Here is a 16,575-nt window from a genome sequence, read left to right as displayed (position 1 = left end):
ATGGGTTTAGTTAACCTAACAATATTAATGGTTCGAGAGCTAGCCTGAGAATGGTGGATAGAGTTTGATTACCTAATTATGAGTTTTCCGTGTACGGTCAAGGCACAGAGGAAGGTTGCTGCATGCTGCGGGACTATACAAGTATATATATTGGGAATGGAGAAGGGTGAAAACAAGGCTCAAGATCCATGGATGATGATATTGATACTGTCGTCGTTATTTGAGTATTAAAAGCCTTGACAAGCTGCTAAAACACAAGTACTGTAATTAATGCAAGACATACAGTCAGTCCAGCAGCAAGATAATAATGATAATAATAATAAAGCAATGATCATATCTTGGAAGTATACTCGCCTCGGTGGATTGCACCCAATCTACAAGAAAGAAGCCAACATGCAGGTGCTGGTTGCAGAGGTCGATGAATATTAGAAATTGGAAGAAAAAAACAGAGAGAAAAGGGAAGAAGAAACTGTATGGGTATGGGCATGGGATATCGGATATTGCCTACCCCACCAAGTTTAATTCGAATGAGTAGTCTTTCAGAACAATTACAGATAGTCCCTCAACTTATAACTTTGTCATGATCGTTGTCCTGTTAAAAATGTTTTTTTTTTTTTTTTTTAAATGAAAGTTCAGAGAAAAACCAATTGATATTTTAAGAAGACAACGATAAGCAGTAATTAAAAAAGATTTTCAAACATGGAGGACTAAGTTATATTTTTTAAAAAAATCAAAGATTAAATATAACAACTCCCTCCTTTCAAATTTTTTTCTTTCTTTGTTTTTTTCTTATAAATCTAATGAAAATAATTTCATGCGGGTGGAGTGGTAGTTTTAGACTTTTTTTTTTTAGATTGACGTGGTGTCTTGGTCAGCTTGCACGTATCACAACTAATTTTATGAGTAATAAAGTTAACAACTATATAAACATTCAGTGACTTCGAGATTTATGAAACTCAAGCTAGTGACTTTTAGGGTGAACTCAAACTAGAAAAATAAAGATCTAACCAGTTGAGTTATATATTTTAGAGTTAATTTTAGACTTTTTTCATTTGAGTTGTGATGCTATGTTGATATTATGGGTTCTATGTTTTATTTCAATAACATATTTAAAAATATTTGATTAATTAATTAATACACAATGATTTTGCATTGGTACCACGTAAAACTCTCTCATGGAAAATCTTGATGGAAAAAAATCTATAATTAATAAAAAAAAAATTAAATTTATTTTTTCAAATTATAACCATAAAAATTACCATAATATCACCCCTAATACAGTTTATAAATTACAGTAATACCTACTCTCTCTCTCTCACTCTCGGTGCCAAGAGATAGAAAAGAACAAGGAAGAAGCGTCGGCAGAGAGAGAGAGAGAAGTCAGTTTCAAGAAGACAACGACCTCTCCAAAATGTCCTCCCCTTTTCTCCGATGACGCTAACCCAACCCCAAGAAAATGCTTCAGTTACAAGTCCCTCTCATGAATTCTCTCCTCCTCCTCTTGGGTCTCTATACCATATACTGAGCCCCCACCTAGCTAGCAGTTGCCCTATATACGACTAATATATATATATATATATATATATATTATGTGGAATAATAAACAAGAGACACACAGAGTGTAGACTAGACGATAAAAAAAGATTGAATGAATGCATACTGTCTAGTCTCTTCCTCGATGCTCACTGCAACACATGCAGTGTGTATAAATGGCAGCAGCTAGCTAGCAGCTCATAGACAATAGACATGTTTGTCTCAAAGATTGTCGCCATTTGCTGTAAACTTAATTTCACATTCCTAGCTCTGTGAAAAAGAAAGTGACAGTTGCATGCGTCGTCCCGCCTCTCCCTTCCTTCGATTGCTCTTACTTTTAGATCGTTTTGGGGCTTATCAAGAAGTTCATAAATTAACCATAAGGGTTTCATACCCCATTGGTTAAAGAACTGTGCTTCTTCTTGTCACTGCAAAGACATGCATGCATTTACTGCTTGTTTCTATTATTATTTTGAGGCGTTGTTATTCTTTTAAAGAAGTCATGGATGGCTAGGGCAAGATTCAAAGCCTCGTGATACTCTGTCTCTGACATGTGTATCTTGGGGCTTTACACAGCATGCAATAAATTAAAACGAGGAGGAAGAGACAGAGTAGTCGATCGTAGCATTTAATATTATTATTCACAGCAGAATTAATGTACATTTCTCACCTCATCTCCTTTTTTCAACGCTATAGCCTAGGCATTAATATTGTAGTTATCGTATAAAATATTTAGCTTTAATCATGCGCTTACATTCTCAAGAATAAATAAATAAATAAAAACATTTCATGCTTGAATAAAGAGAAGTGAAGCCCACCTCAAAGTACGCATAGGGTACAGCATCGACCGACAACTTTTGCTACGATAAGATACCTAAAGAGAATGTAGTGTGCCCTAACTTTTTTATTGCTCTTGAGAAAAAGTTCATTTGCATCTTTACACAAGAAAAAAAAAAAAAAAAGTGAATATTGGTGCCAATGGGAAGGGAAGGGAAGCGAGAGGTCGCTTCTCCTCCTCGAGAGTCAAATCTATGTATTTTTATTGAAAATTTAAGGCATTCTAGTTATAATATATTACTGGACAACGCCATAAAAATAAGTAATACAGATTCCCTTTCTTATTAAGAAGTTATTTTTTTAATCGAAATCTGTTCCCAAGTAAGAGGAAAGAAGAAATGCTCCATCACTAATCTATATTGAATTGTACATGTTACAAGAGGGTTAATTTCTTTCTTTTTTTTATAATTATTAACATGGATTTTCGAGTTAATTTATGTATATCTTGACTAATTTTATAAGATCATATAAATTTATAGCGGTCTTGAAAAAACTCAAAGTTTATAATTATTAAAAAAAAAATCTAAAACTTAACTATTTAAGTTATTTTTTGGGACTAAAAAGATGAATCTTATTGCAGGAGGACTTACATCTAGTTAAGTTATTAAACAGCATAAATAATTTTTCTTGGTAGGACCAACTTGAGTGAACTTGTACGTACCCACTAGCTTTGGAGTGTTAATATGGAGCCATGGCCATATACAGACAAGAAGGGTGGGAACAAGGAAAGGGTGCTAAATTATAAACGCAAGGGTCCAAAAGATTACAGTTTGGAGTTATTGCGACTGCAGGCAGAATAATAGACAACATATAGGGACATGTCGTGGGAGTTCTTTCTGCCTCATCAATTGCTCTCTCTTTACTATATATATGGTGCGTGAGAGTTCTATAGTTTGGTAACATTTATGCTATACATTAAATAATCAAGATATATGATATAGTAACACTTAGATTTTGGACCACACAAGCTTTTTTTCCCCAATTCTGACAAAGTAAATGCACGTTTTTGTACTAAGGTAATTTCTGGGCTACGGTTCGAAATCTTAAGAAAATAAATGGTTGAATGCTTTGTTATTTCACTGACGTCAAACAGTACAAATACACACACTTCTACCAATCCTATCGTTAAGGCTTCCAAGTCGTGATCCAATATCTGTTGCATTTGACCTTCACTAATTTGGGCAGCAAGTAAAGATATTACTAATATTTTGTGCAAAAATTAAAAATTAAATCCTTTGAGCTAACCCGATCAAGTCTCATTCAGATTTAATCAAGATTTGATCAGATCAATTAAATCACTCAAATTTTAACCAAATCAACTCTTAACCATACTTGAAAACAAACCAAACCCGAGCTAGTTTCCAAATCAATCACAATTCAGACAGTCTGCAAACCAACCAGAATTCCTTCTTTCGATTCCTGTACGTAACTGTTATCTTCTTCAACTAAAATTTATAATTCCAAGTTTAGTGTGAATGCAGCATGAAATGCAAGACATGCTGAACCACTTCCAGACACCACGACTCCATAAACTTCCATTTGTTGGTCTTACACGACATGCATGCAGGTGAGCAAACTAGACTACAGGTAAGAACAATCTAAAAGATGCCCACATGACCATTTCTACCCAACCCCATGGGAATCCGAGGCAAGCTGCATATTGGGAGAGATTTTCCCACAGTCAAAACAGGAAGCTAATTAATTGTGTACCCAAGCTTTTAACAGAGATAGTATGAGGGTTGATCTCAGGACAAATGCCTATTTTAGACTAACATCTAAAACCATCATCAGCTAGATGGACTGCACTCCCGAGTCCAATGCAAACCTGTTCCCAGGCCAGGCCTCGGCCCAAGGAATTTCAGGCAGGCCCATTGAAAATTTGACAGGACCAAGAACCGGCCCCCACAATGATGAATGAACAACTCCTCTTCAAATGCCCGTGCATTTGATGAGGGTATAAAAGATAGCTGTATGCTCTTCAATCCCAAACACATAGAATGAAGCAGAGCATAGATAACATTTTGCATTTCTGTTTTCATACAACTGTTATAGAACATGCATTAATAAATAAACTCCCACTGATCTTCAGAAACCAAGACAACAACGGCAGACCAGGACAACGTTTCTATTATTTACTAGTACGACCATGGTCTTTTTTGTTCATCCTGCAAATGTAGAACCCTAGCCCATGGCATATTTCTGGGTCCAGGACCGTGCAGTAGTTTCATACTTGGCTCTGTCTGTCTTGTACATGTGAGCAATTTCAGGCACCAGGGGATCATCCGGGTTTGGATCAGTCAGCAGTGAACAGATAGACAGAAGAACCTACAAGAAAGATGCATTCTTTATTCATACCAAAAAGAATATACAAATCTAATGTCATTGTACTACAAATACAAAACTATAATCAGATCTAGAGTCACTATTGCATTACAATATAACCACTGCATCTTATAACAGAGCCATGCCATACACAACTCTGGTCAAGGAGGAGATGGACCAACACAACATCCCATGTACACAAGAGAGAGAAATAAAACATGAGGGAAGAAAAATCATAGTACCTTGGATATCGTAAGGGCAGGGCTCCACTGCTCTTTGAGAATGTCAAGACAAATGCTTCCATTGCTGTTGATGTTAGGGTGGAAAACCTTTGTACGGAAGGAGACCTATCAGAACATAATCAAATCAGACCAAAAAAATAAATATTTACATCCAGAAAGAGAACTTTTAAATCCTAACACATCAAATGCCCGCCAAATTGAAGAAAAAGAAAAGATACAACCAGAAAAGCAGAGAGAGTCAAGTTTCAAATCCCAACACATCAAAAGCCCACGAGAAAGATTGAATCACTAAGCTAACAACTGCCTTCTCTTTTTTGGAGAGAAAAAACTCTCTTAAGGATTAGTGTGTCATAACCTATGTGGCAAGCAACCAAAGCTATGGGGATGATAAAAAGCGCTTCCATGAAAGCCTACGAAGCTCCAGGATGTGCATTACATGTCCTACAGACTGGCACCCCAAATCAACCAAGCAATGCAAATAGAGAGAGAGGCCAGGACCAACACAAGGCCATCCTTGAACCATTTATAGGTCCACCGCTTTATAGGGGGTGGGAGGATGAGAAGGAATGCAAGGCAAATGGTATCAGAAAGATGAGCAAATTGATAACCTTGGGTGGCTTGAATGGGTAATCTGGAGGAAAGTGAATGGACACAAGGAATACACCACCAGTAAATGGGCTGTCAGCAGGGCCCATAATTGTTGCTTGCCAGTGGAACATATCATCAGCAACAGGACCTGTACGCATGCACAGTATGTCACAAGCCATGATTCAAATCAATAAACTCTAGTTAAAACAAAATATATTTTGGCCGAATTCATCAGCTTCAAATTAGTTTGCAGACAAGTCAAGGCTCATGAATGAAAAAGATCAGCGATCATCAATCTACACAGCCATGTCCACAACACCACATTGAAATATCAAATCCCAATCAACTCACCACAGAACAATTCCAATGATGAAAACTTTTTAGTTCACTCCCGCAAGTGATCAACACACAGACACCACACTTACAGATAGCTGAACCCCACTCAATCCAACAAACAGTCTGTATTTCATAGCAAATGTAATTAGATTCTCATTGATTACTCTTTTAAACCAATCCCTCGTCCTTGCTACTCAACCACATCTAACAACTATCAGATCAATGTGCTCGTGCAAGTTAAAGCAAACACAACGAAAATTTACTGGGGTACCTATATTCAATACAATCCCATCCCGAGTTAACTAAGAACGCATGTTGATATCGTAATTATTAAACCAAAGAAACAAATTTATAAGATTAAAACTGATTCAACAATCAAGGGTAAGTAAAGAAGCGAACCAGCACTGCATGAAGCAGGAGGGTCCTTCTGCAGGTCTTTCAACTCCTTGTTAATCCTCTTGGAAGCCATCACAAATTCTCTGAACCTTTAAAAACATATATTTTTACTACATATTAGTGCCCGCAATATAAGTCATCCACATCCAATCATCCAATTAAAATACTAACAAAACAAAAAAATGGGTTTAATTTTAAACTTCATATAAATAATAGCAAACCCATAATTTTTTAAAAAGATCCTGAAAAGTTCCCCCCTCCAAATGATCTAAGAAAAATAAATTCTGAGCAACCATACAGGGGGCCAAATTCACCGCCATGAAAACTAAAACCCTTCAGAGTTCAAATTCCTTAAATCTTCTCGGTAACCAAACAAAAAAACATTAAAATAATAATAATAATCATACCCCAGGAAACAAGAAGATCGGTTAACAGGAAAAACCCTTAAAATACAAAAAAGAAAAAAGAAACGATTTTTATTGACCCCGTAAAGGGAATAATTAAATAAAAAATAAAAAAAGATTCAGACAAATTTAATAAAAAAGAAATTAATGACCTCCTAAGTTGTGTTAGGGTTCGGGGTTTGAATCGGCAGTAACAGAGACAAAGAATAGAGTGTTTGTTTTGTGTTTGATAAATATATTTATAAGGAAAAACAAAGAGGAAAGAAGAGATTCCTTGTAGTTGCGTTGTGGCGGTCTCTCTCTCACACGAATGTCTTTCACTTTTCACTTTCTTATTTGTAAGCCTTCCTTTTATTATTTATTTTTGTTATTATAGATAATTATTAGTTTAATACCCTACATATCTGATTAAATTTTTTTAAGATATATAAAAAAAAAAATATCTCAGAAGTAGAAGAGAATTATTTAATATTATTATTAAAATTGATATAATAAGTTAACTTTGAAATCACTTTCTAATTTTTTATATAATTTAAATTAAAAATTGAATTATATAAGAATTGAATCATAGTAATCCAGCTACATTGATTAGTTTAAAAGTAATTTGACTCATCGGTAACTAATAAAATTTAAAAATTGACAAGAAAAACCTTTTGATCCAATTTCTTTTTTAATCCAAGTGTAAAATTAAATCATGCTGAAATTGTTTTACCATAATTTAGTTGATTTGTTTGGTGTAAAGATAACCTAATTAGCCAATAAAAAAATACAAGGATAAAATTAAAAAATAATAAAATTAATATAAAAAACCTCTTTTGACCCGACTTCTTATTTAACACGAGTCTAAAGTTAAAAGTGAAAGTGTTTCAATGTAATTCAAAAATAACTTGAATAATTTTTAAAAAGTCATGAGAAAATTTTTAAAAAAAAAACAAATGAAATCGAAAAAAAAAAAAAAGATTTAAAATTTGCATGTTTCGCATTGCACTTTCAAAAGCGTTTTTAAAAAAAAATTAAATTTTTTTCTTTAAATTAATATGTTTTTGATATTTTTAAATTATTTTAATGTGCTGATTTTAAAAATAATTTTTAAAAAATAAAAAAAATATTATTAATATATTTTTCTAAATAAAAATTATTTTAAAAAACAACTAAAACTATACTTTAAAAATATGTGGTCCAATTGAAGCTTTCGACTGTTTATCATATTCGATGACGACGATGTGTACTTCCCTTTTCCCAAACTTGTGACCCGTAATTATACGGCCAATCTACCTTCTCAGTTCTCATAACTCTGATTATGCGCTAGGTGGGATTAATACAATTTTATTAAAAATAATACTGTTTCGTGATTTAAAAAAAAAAAACAATAAAACTATATAAAAAAAAACAATTTTAAAAATTAAATAATATTTTAATCGGGTTACGAGTTACCCTACCAGCCAATCAAGTTATATTAAATCTATTTTCTCTTGATTTTAATTTGAAACATGACCCCGACAGATGATTCGTTGTGTGTGGGGCAAAGTTCAATAACAGTAACTCCACGGCAGAGTGCAGGATGTCGGCAACGACCAGTAACAGGAGTTCCTGACATGCAAGAACTGGAATGTAATTACAGCATGGAAAAAACTAAATCTAGAGGTTGCAGAAACTTCCAGCAAAGTCACGGAAGAAGAAATCTCAGCAGCAAGGTCGGGGGAACAAGTCCTTGCGAAAGGAGGATTTGCAGTAGCATCAACTCGGCAGCCAGAGGCAGTTTGCAAGCCGCAACTGCAGAGGAAGAAAGAGAGTTTCCTCCAAGGAAAAGGGGAAGGAAAGTTCAGATTTATGCAGCAGAAACAGCCTCGAAGCAGCCGCTCAAACCGGGAAAAACCTGGTTTCTGACTTGAGTTACAGGTTCTGATTTAACACAACCATCTTAGATTTACTGTCAAATATACAGAATTCCCCCAGAGTTTCGATGACAGAGAAACCATGATTCCTTGAAACTACATTAATAATGTGTGGCTGCTCTGCATCTATCAGTATTACAGGTTCTATCTATCACCGTATTAAGAAATAGCATTAAGACCACAGCCAGGAAAGACAAGATGCATGTTCAGGATCGAAAAGCCAACTCATTATTAGAGATGAACAATCAAGTGATGCTGTAGCTATGGTCACAAGGAGATCATTACAGTAACCTCAAATCGAATGCCAAGAGCATGATCTTCATCGACCGTACCCCGGTTCATTGCTTGCTATCCTTCCTCTCTGCAAGGGAGTCATCTTTCCGTGTCGAAAGCTGCTCCCGCACCATGCCCAGCACCTAGTAGATTCAAGGAGAAAGGAGCCCATGAATCAAAACTTTGTTCTTCCTCCTCTATATCAAGCTTTTCTAATTGTTGTGGACAATTAAGTGATTTAACCAGTCCACACTTTATGAATTACGTCATGTATTAATGTTAAATAAATTATACCCCCAAAACAAGAACAGAATTTCCAGGTATATATCTAATTGTGGCCGTACATTTAATTGCCCCTTTTTTCGCATTAAATCACACTATTAATTCTCTATTTTTCTCTTATCGATAAACTCAATATGACTGGTCGATAAACTCAATATGACTGGTCAATTTGATGGATCCAATTTAATTTAAATTTTAAAACAATTACTACATTTTTAATTTTTTTTAATTTTGGTATTTGTCTTTTTAATGTAAATCAATATATTTAATATTATAATACAAGTTATAAATTACTTGTTTAGTTGTGTTTAATGAATTTATCTATGAAATATTTAATTTGTAATAAAGATTAAATAAAATAAAAATACTATGTAAAGTTACACAATTTAAAAATATTATAAAAGATAAATATATAATCTATATAAAATATACAAAAAAAATTACATATAAATCATACTAACCTATGAAAAAATAAACACCCAATATAATTAAAAACTAATTGCTATTCAACAAGGACTAAAAAGCCCTGAAAAATAATAATTAAAACATAAATTTAAAAATTATTTATAAAAAAAAAAAAAACCTGATCGACCAGCCAGGAAATCGTTCCCAGTTTCATGCTTGGCCGTCGATTCCAAAATAGCATGAAACGGCTCTGTCAATCTCAGCTTACCCCAATTCCGAGTCGAATTCCATCATCAACCCCTAATTGCTTACCAGCACACCCGATATAACTAGAATAACAGCAAAGTAGAAATACCACGAAAAGGATCTAGGAAAAAAGGCGGGGAGAGGGGGGCAGCTAGAGAGCAAATACAATTATTGTAGGAGACGACAAAGAATGCCTTCGACAAATTCGAGTACAGTCTACACTTACTAGGACAACACTCCAAACCAGCTGAGGTGCATTTGGGTAGACTTATTGATCATTACTGTATACAGAATATTCGTCAACTTCCTCACACAAATGCCCATCAACTGTCATCACAAGCTTATATAGTAAGGCCCTATTTTAATACATTGGCAATCTTTGATTCCAAACTGCCTAAAGCAACATACAAACGCAAAACCCCAACTGAACTGTCCCTTAATATGCGACACCGTCCCTTAAACCTTTCCCCAAACACAAGATAAACACAACACCTCATATAGAAACAAGTTAGAACTGGCACAAGACAGTGCCAGTGCCCCGATGGCAGTTGGGAGCATTGGCTGAAACAGGAACACCTTCGCTGTCAGAACCACTGATCACTGGCAGAACTAGTAAACGAGCTCCAAGAGCCCACTAGGTTCAAGAATCCATTACCCCCTGGTCTTAGCCCTCTTCATACCAAGGCTGTTGTTGAAGGGGGAGACAGAACCTGACATTGGAGAACCTTCCTCACGAAGTGTACCATTGATCATTGCTAGCTCTCGCAGTTGCTGCTTCTTGTAGTAATCCTGTGATTCATCCTGAGCATGAAACGAGGAAAAACAAAAATTAACCCTGACAAAAAAAGAAATGATGATTGCAAGCTGGTCATGAGAGAAGGAAGAAGTTAATTTGTAAGGTAGACAAAAAAAAGCGAGAGCAGAAGTTCATTTACAAGCAAGATACGAGGAAAGGAGTAAGCTAATTACCACAGGCTTCAACAAGTCTTCGAGTATCTCACGTGCCTGCATTAGCCGAGCATCAACTATCTCAACTGGCAATTCACCCTCAACTAAGATGTGGAGAGGTTCATTGAGATGCTCATACCCTGGTTTCCCTCTCATCATTTCTTCCTATAAAAAATGAACAATATATTGTTCGCATCATGAAACCAAGATAAGGGGACATAATATCACAATCTATGAGAGAAAAATTACACCCTAGAAAGCAGAAGAGGGCAATGGTTGGACAGAACTACTGATAATTTTTTACACAAATTCTTTCTTTTTTTTTAATGTAAAATTTATTTCCCAAAAATTGAAATGCAGATTTGCAGAGTTTTTCAAACAGTACATGCACATTCAGATTTTCTAGAGACTATCTTGCACCACAATCATCCATAGGTTCCAAGAAAGATTATTCGATCATTAATCTCGTGATAAAATATTTCCTCTTCCCAGTTCTCTTCTAACTCAAAAGTTTGAAGGCATGCTTAAGAAGGAAATATCCTTAATACCTTGGCTGGATCCTTAATGCTTCCACGGCCTCTGATCAGGACACGGCAATCTGTGCTAGCTTCCACTCGCTTAAGGGAGTTCCCCCTAGGACCAAGAAGTCTCCCAACAAAGTTATACTACAATAAGAGATGAATGTCAGAGGCTGCAGAAAAGAAAATGCAACAAAAATAATAATTTGCAAGGAAAAGAGCAGATGATTTGTACATTAGGATATTTGTCGACAGGAATATCCACTCTAATAGTTCTCTTAGCAGTAAGACCGGATGAGCTACCTTGAGAGCCCAGCCAGTTTTGTGCTGACGAGGACTGCAACATACCTGACATCTGCACAGCATAATCCCAGATTTTGTCATAAAAACCACTATCTATGTAAATGCGGCTTCCGGCTTTGGATGGTGGGAAGTACAGGAATTAAATCCCCAAGGTTCAGAGTGCCCCATAAGCATTTAACAACTCCAATGGAAGAACATATTTAAGACACTATAGCAGGTGAGGAAAGAAACACGCAACACAGATGACAGCTAAGTGAACCCAAAAAAAATGTCAACGCAGGAACTGCATTAAGGGATGCCCACCAAATATAATGAAAGTAGAAGGCTCTAAACCTAGAAACATATGTATTAGTGTGCTCAACAGCCTTGTCATCTTTTTCATTGGTTAAGGCACCAGGATATCTGCTACAGTGCCATTGTGGGTTAAACAACTTTTATAAGTTCAAGGGTCAGGATTCTACTCCAAATTACCAGACTCCCTCTTAACTAGAGGCGGTTTCTTCATACTCAGCATGCCATGCATCCTTCATAGAATGAATTGCAAACCAAGCCAGAAGTAATTCTTTGAAAATGAAGGGTATTGGGTCTTCAATTTTTTTCACCAATGAGAAAGTTTATTCATGTATTTCATCTTCATTATGTCTTCACAATTTAAAAGGGCATAGTGAATGTGGAATCATCTAATTAAGAGTGATACTCTGGAAAGGTGTGCAAAGTTAAGATCTACTTTTCACTGCTTGGTGATGTTAGCTTCAGACTCACTACCTGTCAATTCAAACTACAAGCTTAAACAAAAGGTATAAGTTAGGAGTAAAAGGAAAATATAGTCAGAAAATGCTTCTAAAAACAGTAAATTTAGACGAAAAAAAGGTCATGTTAATGGTTAGTATCCGTACTTCTGATTGAAACCGTGATGCCCATCCATTTGCATCAGCTGCTCCATTTGAAAATATTCCTCCAGAAGCCAGAGGACTAGCATGTTCAAGCCCACTTTGACCTAAAACTGACGCATTCCCGAACAGTGTAGTTACACGCAATATTTCTGCTCCAAAATGTCAATTTTCAAGAACAAGATGTACCAGTTAGCATTGGTTATTGGTTAGCAGTCACCACAAAATGGACGGACAAGACGGATTGTTAACTTAGTTAGTTAAAAATCAATGCTTGCCCCATTAAATATACTTAAACTTTCAGAAGAATATAGTCTGAGATGAAAGGTTAAGGACCACAATGTTAAGTGATACCCTAGCATATGCATCATTAAACAAAAAAGAATGTTAACATTATCTGCTCTAATAAGTTTGACAGAGAATGAAGCAACTAATAAATATTAACTATTCAAGTCACACAAGTAAAAAAAATCTCAAGGACATTGTACATCTACCAATTTGCAGCCTGCATAGAAACAACACTATCTAATAAAAACCAGAATTTAGCACCACTGAAAATAGGAAATTTGTCACATATATTTGCAAAGAAGGACAGAGAATGAAATTGGAAGAAAAAAATTTATCATATCGCTGCAAAAAGGAAGAGGATAATGCAAGAGATAAGGGGGGAAATAAAACCATGCTACAGCTGAAATTGTTTAGAATCAGTTCAACCAGCTCATTTCAGCTATAACGCCAGCATCAGAATTTGCCAAATTTAGTTCCCAATATAAGCTGAAAACGGAGTTCTATAAAACAACCAAGCAAAGTTTTAGTTAGCTCACAATGACCATCAGCTTCTTCAGATGTCAAATATGCCCCCAAGTGATAAGGTGCTTGGCCAACCAATAACACAACTATTCCTAGTCCACTCTGTACACTGGAAGATCTCTTTCTGCAAGATGAGTGAAAGATCCTATGTGCACAGCCCCATTTCGAAAAAACACAAGCCATCCTATTGGCTTCCTTTATAATCTTAAGAGGTTTTTCAGTTTGCCATCAATATCACCCACCCCAAAACATCAAAAAAAAAATTGTCTTAGTTGTTGATTCAGATGTCTGAATCCTCACCAAAGATGATCATGTTCAACACAGAAACCCAACACTAAAGATAAAATCCTGTAACAGACTATAATTGAAATTAATTTCCAACTCCTAAGCAAAAAAAAAAATAATTCAAAATGCTTTACTCTATGCCAAACACCAATGAGCTCTTTAAATCATTTCTGGCACCCTCTTCAACCATCATCTACCCTATCACAGCCAGAGCTCAAAAGGGAATGCAAAGGAAAAGGACCAGGATATGAGGTGGGGAAATTGAATGGTTCTAGAATGTGGATAAAACCAGGAGCACACATCTAGGATGCCAGTCAAACAACAATGCCATATGAGAAATATCATAAAGATACAAATACACAATATCCCATGGTTTCACAAGAATGCAAGCCAATTAGCCAATTCAACACAATCAACTGACAAAAGCATATATAACTAGTAATCTAGAATAAATCCTCTTCTTTGCAAGTTACTATCTACACTTTCAAGTCAATCTGCCATGAGCAATCCTGGTGCTCCTCTAACAGGCCCTGCTAAATGCTTATATAGCATCCAGTTGGTGAGAATATCTTTTTGAACCCTAAGAGCCTTCGCAAAGCGAATTGGTGCTTTCCCCAAAGCCAATATCATTCTTTAATTTCAGAGATATCCATAATGAGCTGTCAATTGATGAGCTTAATGCTAATTTATGCCTAATCCACCAAACTAAGCATGATATAAAAAATGGATTCCGGGATCATAAATGAGCTTGCCACAGGACATGACTGAAGTTTCCACTCACCTTGGACATTTGTCAACGCAAAAAAAATCACTCCTTTCATCAAGAAAACAGGAAAGCGAAGAACCAACAGAACTCGTGCAAGCAATCTATCCCTAAAAGTTTTACATAGCAGGACAGGGACATTATATGATCTTCAACAATGTTATACAACCATTCTACACCTAATCACTATTTTACCAAACAAGGTGGAATGATAGGACCTTATTTCCTTCTTTCACTTAACCGGAATGACTTTATTGGGCTTTAATTTGTGGACCATTCCTATACTGATTTCTTTATGATAGTTTTGTATAAATAGCAGCACAATAAATAGCAGCAGTCAGTAAATAAATATCTGCAATTTGTGGCATATATCGATCATCCAATGCCTATTAAATAGATTTAGTTTCCATTTATAATTGTATATACTGTACACACCATATACACGTTGCTTTCCACAATTGCTATCATTCCATATTCTTGTAATCATAAAAGGAATCCATTGGAAAAATATCCACTTCTGAATATCATACATGGTTTGATCTAAGTGTATGAAAAGGTGATGTGCAATGGACCTCACCTTGGTTCAACAACCGATAGATATTAGGAAGCACAGGCATAAATGGACTAATCTTGTGACGCTCTGCCAACAACTCCGACAAATACCTGCTCAACAAAAACACATCAAGTATTAATTCACCATGCCGTTGCACAAACATGTTCATACACAAAATCATTACCATGCTAGAAATATATGTATATATATATATATATAAAAAAAGCCACTAAAAACATAACTAATCAATCATTTAATAAATCTACCATCAGAAATCATTTCAATTATCAGAATTGAGCTACAAATCAGCGATTCCAAGCTCAAACAGATACAAAACGAAACTATAAAGTTTCAGAATTTCCTGCTTAACACCACATGAACACATAAATCAACAACAGACAGTGAGAAAAACAGTAAATGAGTTGATTTGATTCACAAAGAAACAAACCGAAGCACATATCGAGTTATTGCATCAATTTAGTGACATAAATCACTAAATCCAGCAGTAAAGTAATTAGCGAAACAAACTACACAGAAAAACAGTATCAGATTCCAGTCACGTAATAACAAAACCTAGATCGGCCTAGATCTCAGCTACTGAGATCAAGGATCTAGATCTCTCTAGATTTGTAAAGCAGACAGTTAAAGTGAAACGAAAGAGATAGATTCCAGCTATATATATATATATATACTTTTCTTGCTCGACTACGAGAGCAGAGGAAGCTGCCGATGAACGAAGACCGGAGATATGAGGGGAGTGAGGAGCAGATGGAGACGGAGAGTAAGCCATAAAGCGACTAGCACCAGCACCAACGCCGCCGAGGCCGCCAGTGGTGGTCATTTTATCAGTACTCCAATCAATATCCTTATAGATATCCGTTTTGTTAGATTTTTTTAAATCAGTTAAAATTATTGATAGAGAGAGAGAGAGAGAGGAGCGGCACGGCAGCGGCGGCAACCAGATAGAAGAAAATAATTGTTTTCAATAATGTTTTTTTTTTTTTTTTTTTGTGGTTGTGGTTACAGCCGCTACCAGGCTCACTTTCTCTCCGTTTCTTCTCAGTTGCGTCGGTGGAATATGTATTTATATATGCGTGTGAGATTAAAAAAAAGAGCTGCCGTTTTATTTAATTTTTTAACTTTTACTGTTTACCGCCCCTTAAAGAAACGAGAACAATCATAATGTATGGACACATGGCGCAAGTGAAGAATTGAAGGAGGACTCTTTATCTATATAAGTCCTTGAATTTTTTGTGCTGTTCAATATTAGTTGTTTTTCTTTTGACAACTATATGATAACACCCTTCAGCTTTTTCTTCTTTTTTTGTTCACGGTGAAAGTTTATATTTTGGGTGGGAAAAAATGTATTTTTTTTATTAATATGGGTATCCAGATCAGTTTGCGTGTATCTCGACTAATCTTATGGATCCTGAAGTTAACGACTATGTAAGCTTTCAGTAATTATCATATTAGCAACCATAAGGCTCAAACCTAAAACCATAGAGGAAGCAAATCTTTTAGTTTTAGGTTTTCATTACCTACTAGATAGTTGAAAAAAAAAATATAATTTACATTGATATCTTTATGTGATTTGGGATTAATGTATGGTATGCCTAGAAATATTTGTATTGATGATGATGTGTAATTCAAACCAGTTCTATTTTAGTAATTAATTATAAAAGTTTTGATTTCGAGGTGTGGGTTTACCGTGTATAAAATGTTTCCAACATAACATATATAACTAGC

At 35.3% G+C, this 16,575-nt stretch overlaps 2 protein-coding genes across 3 annotated transcripts; both read right to left on the bottom strand.

Annotated features, from left to right (window-relative positions):
* Positions 1-4,363: 4,363 nt before the first annotated feature.
* LOC118029434 (ubiquitin-conjugating enzyme E2-17 kDa) lies at positions 4,364-6,979 on the bottom strand. 2 transcript variants are annotated; one of them, XM_035033315.2, is made up of 5 exons: positions 6,811-6,979; positions 6,258-6,337; positions 5,543-5,670; positions 4,935-5,039; positions 4,364-4,695 (listed from the first exon to the last, which is right to left on the bottom strand). In XM_035033315.2, the coding sequence occupies exons 2-5, from the start codon at positions 6,325-6,327 to the stop codon at positions 4,552-4,554; spliced, it is 447 nt and encodes a 148-aa protein (XP_034889206.1). In that variant the 5' UTR covers positions 6,328-6,337; positions 6,811-6,979; the 3' UTR covers positions 4,364-4,551. The 2 variants fall into 2 exon arrangements, with proteins under 2 accessions (XP_034889206.1, XP_034889205.1); XM_035033314.2 differs by having other exon boundaries at positions 6,258-6,343; positions 6,811-6,978.
* A 2,932-nt stretch (positions 6,980-9,911) lies between these two features.
* On the bottom strand, positions 9,912-15,896 carry LOC118029436 (KH domain-containing protein At5g56140). The gene is made up of 7 exons (XM_035033316.2): positions 15,522-15,896; positions 14,854-14,939; positions 12,425-12,570; positions 11,461-11,580; positions 11,256-11,372; positions 10,729-10,872; positions 9,912-10,560 (listed from the first exon to the last, which is right to left on the bottom strand). Exons 1-7 carry the CDS (start codon positions 15,668-15,670, stop codon positions 10,411-10,413), a joined length of 912 nt encoding a protein of 303 aa, XP_034889207.1. The 5' UTR covers positions 15,671-15,896; the 3' UTR covers positions 9,912-10,410.
* Between the last annotated feature and the right edge of the window lie 679 nt (positions 15,897-16,575).

Source organism: Populus alba, chromosome 11, assembly GCF_005239225.2.
Source record: "Populus alba chromosome 11, ASM523922v2, whole genome shotgun sequence".
NCBI classification, from domain to species: domain Eukaryota; kingdom Viridiplantae; phylum Streptophyta; class Magnoliopsida; order Malpighiales; family Salicaceae; genus Populus; species Populus alba.
This window is presented reverse-complemented; position numbering and strand designations above follow the sequence as displayed.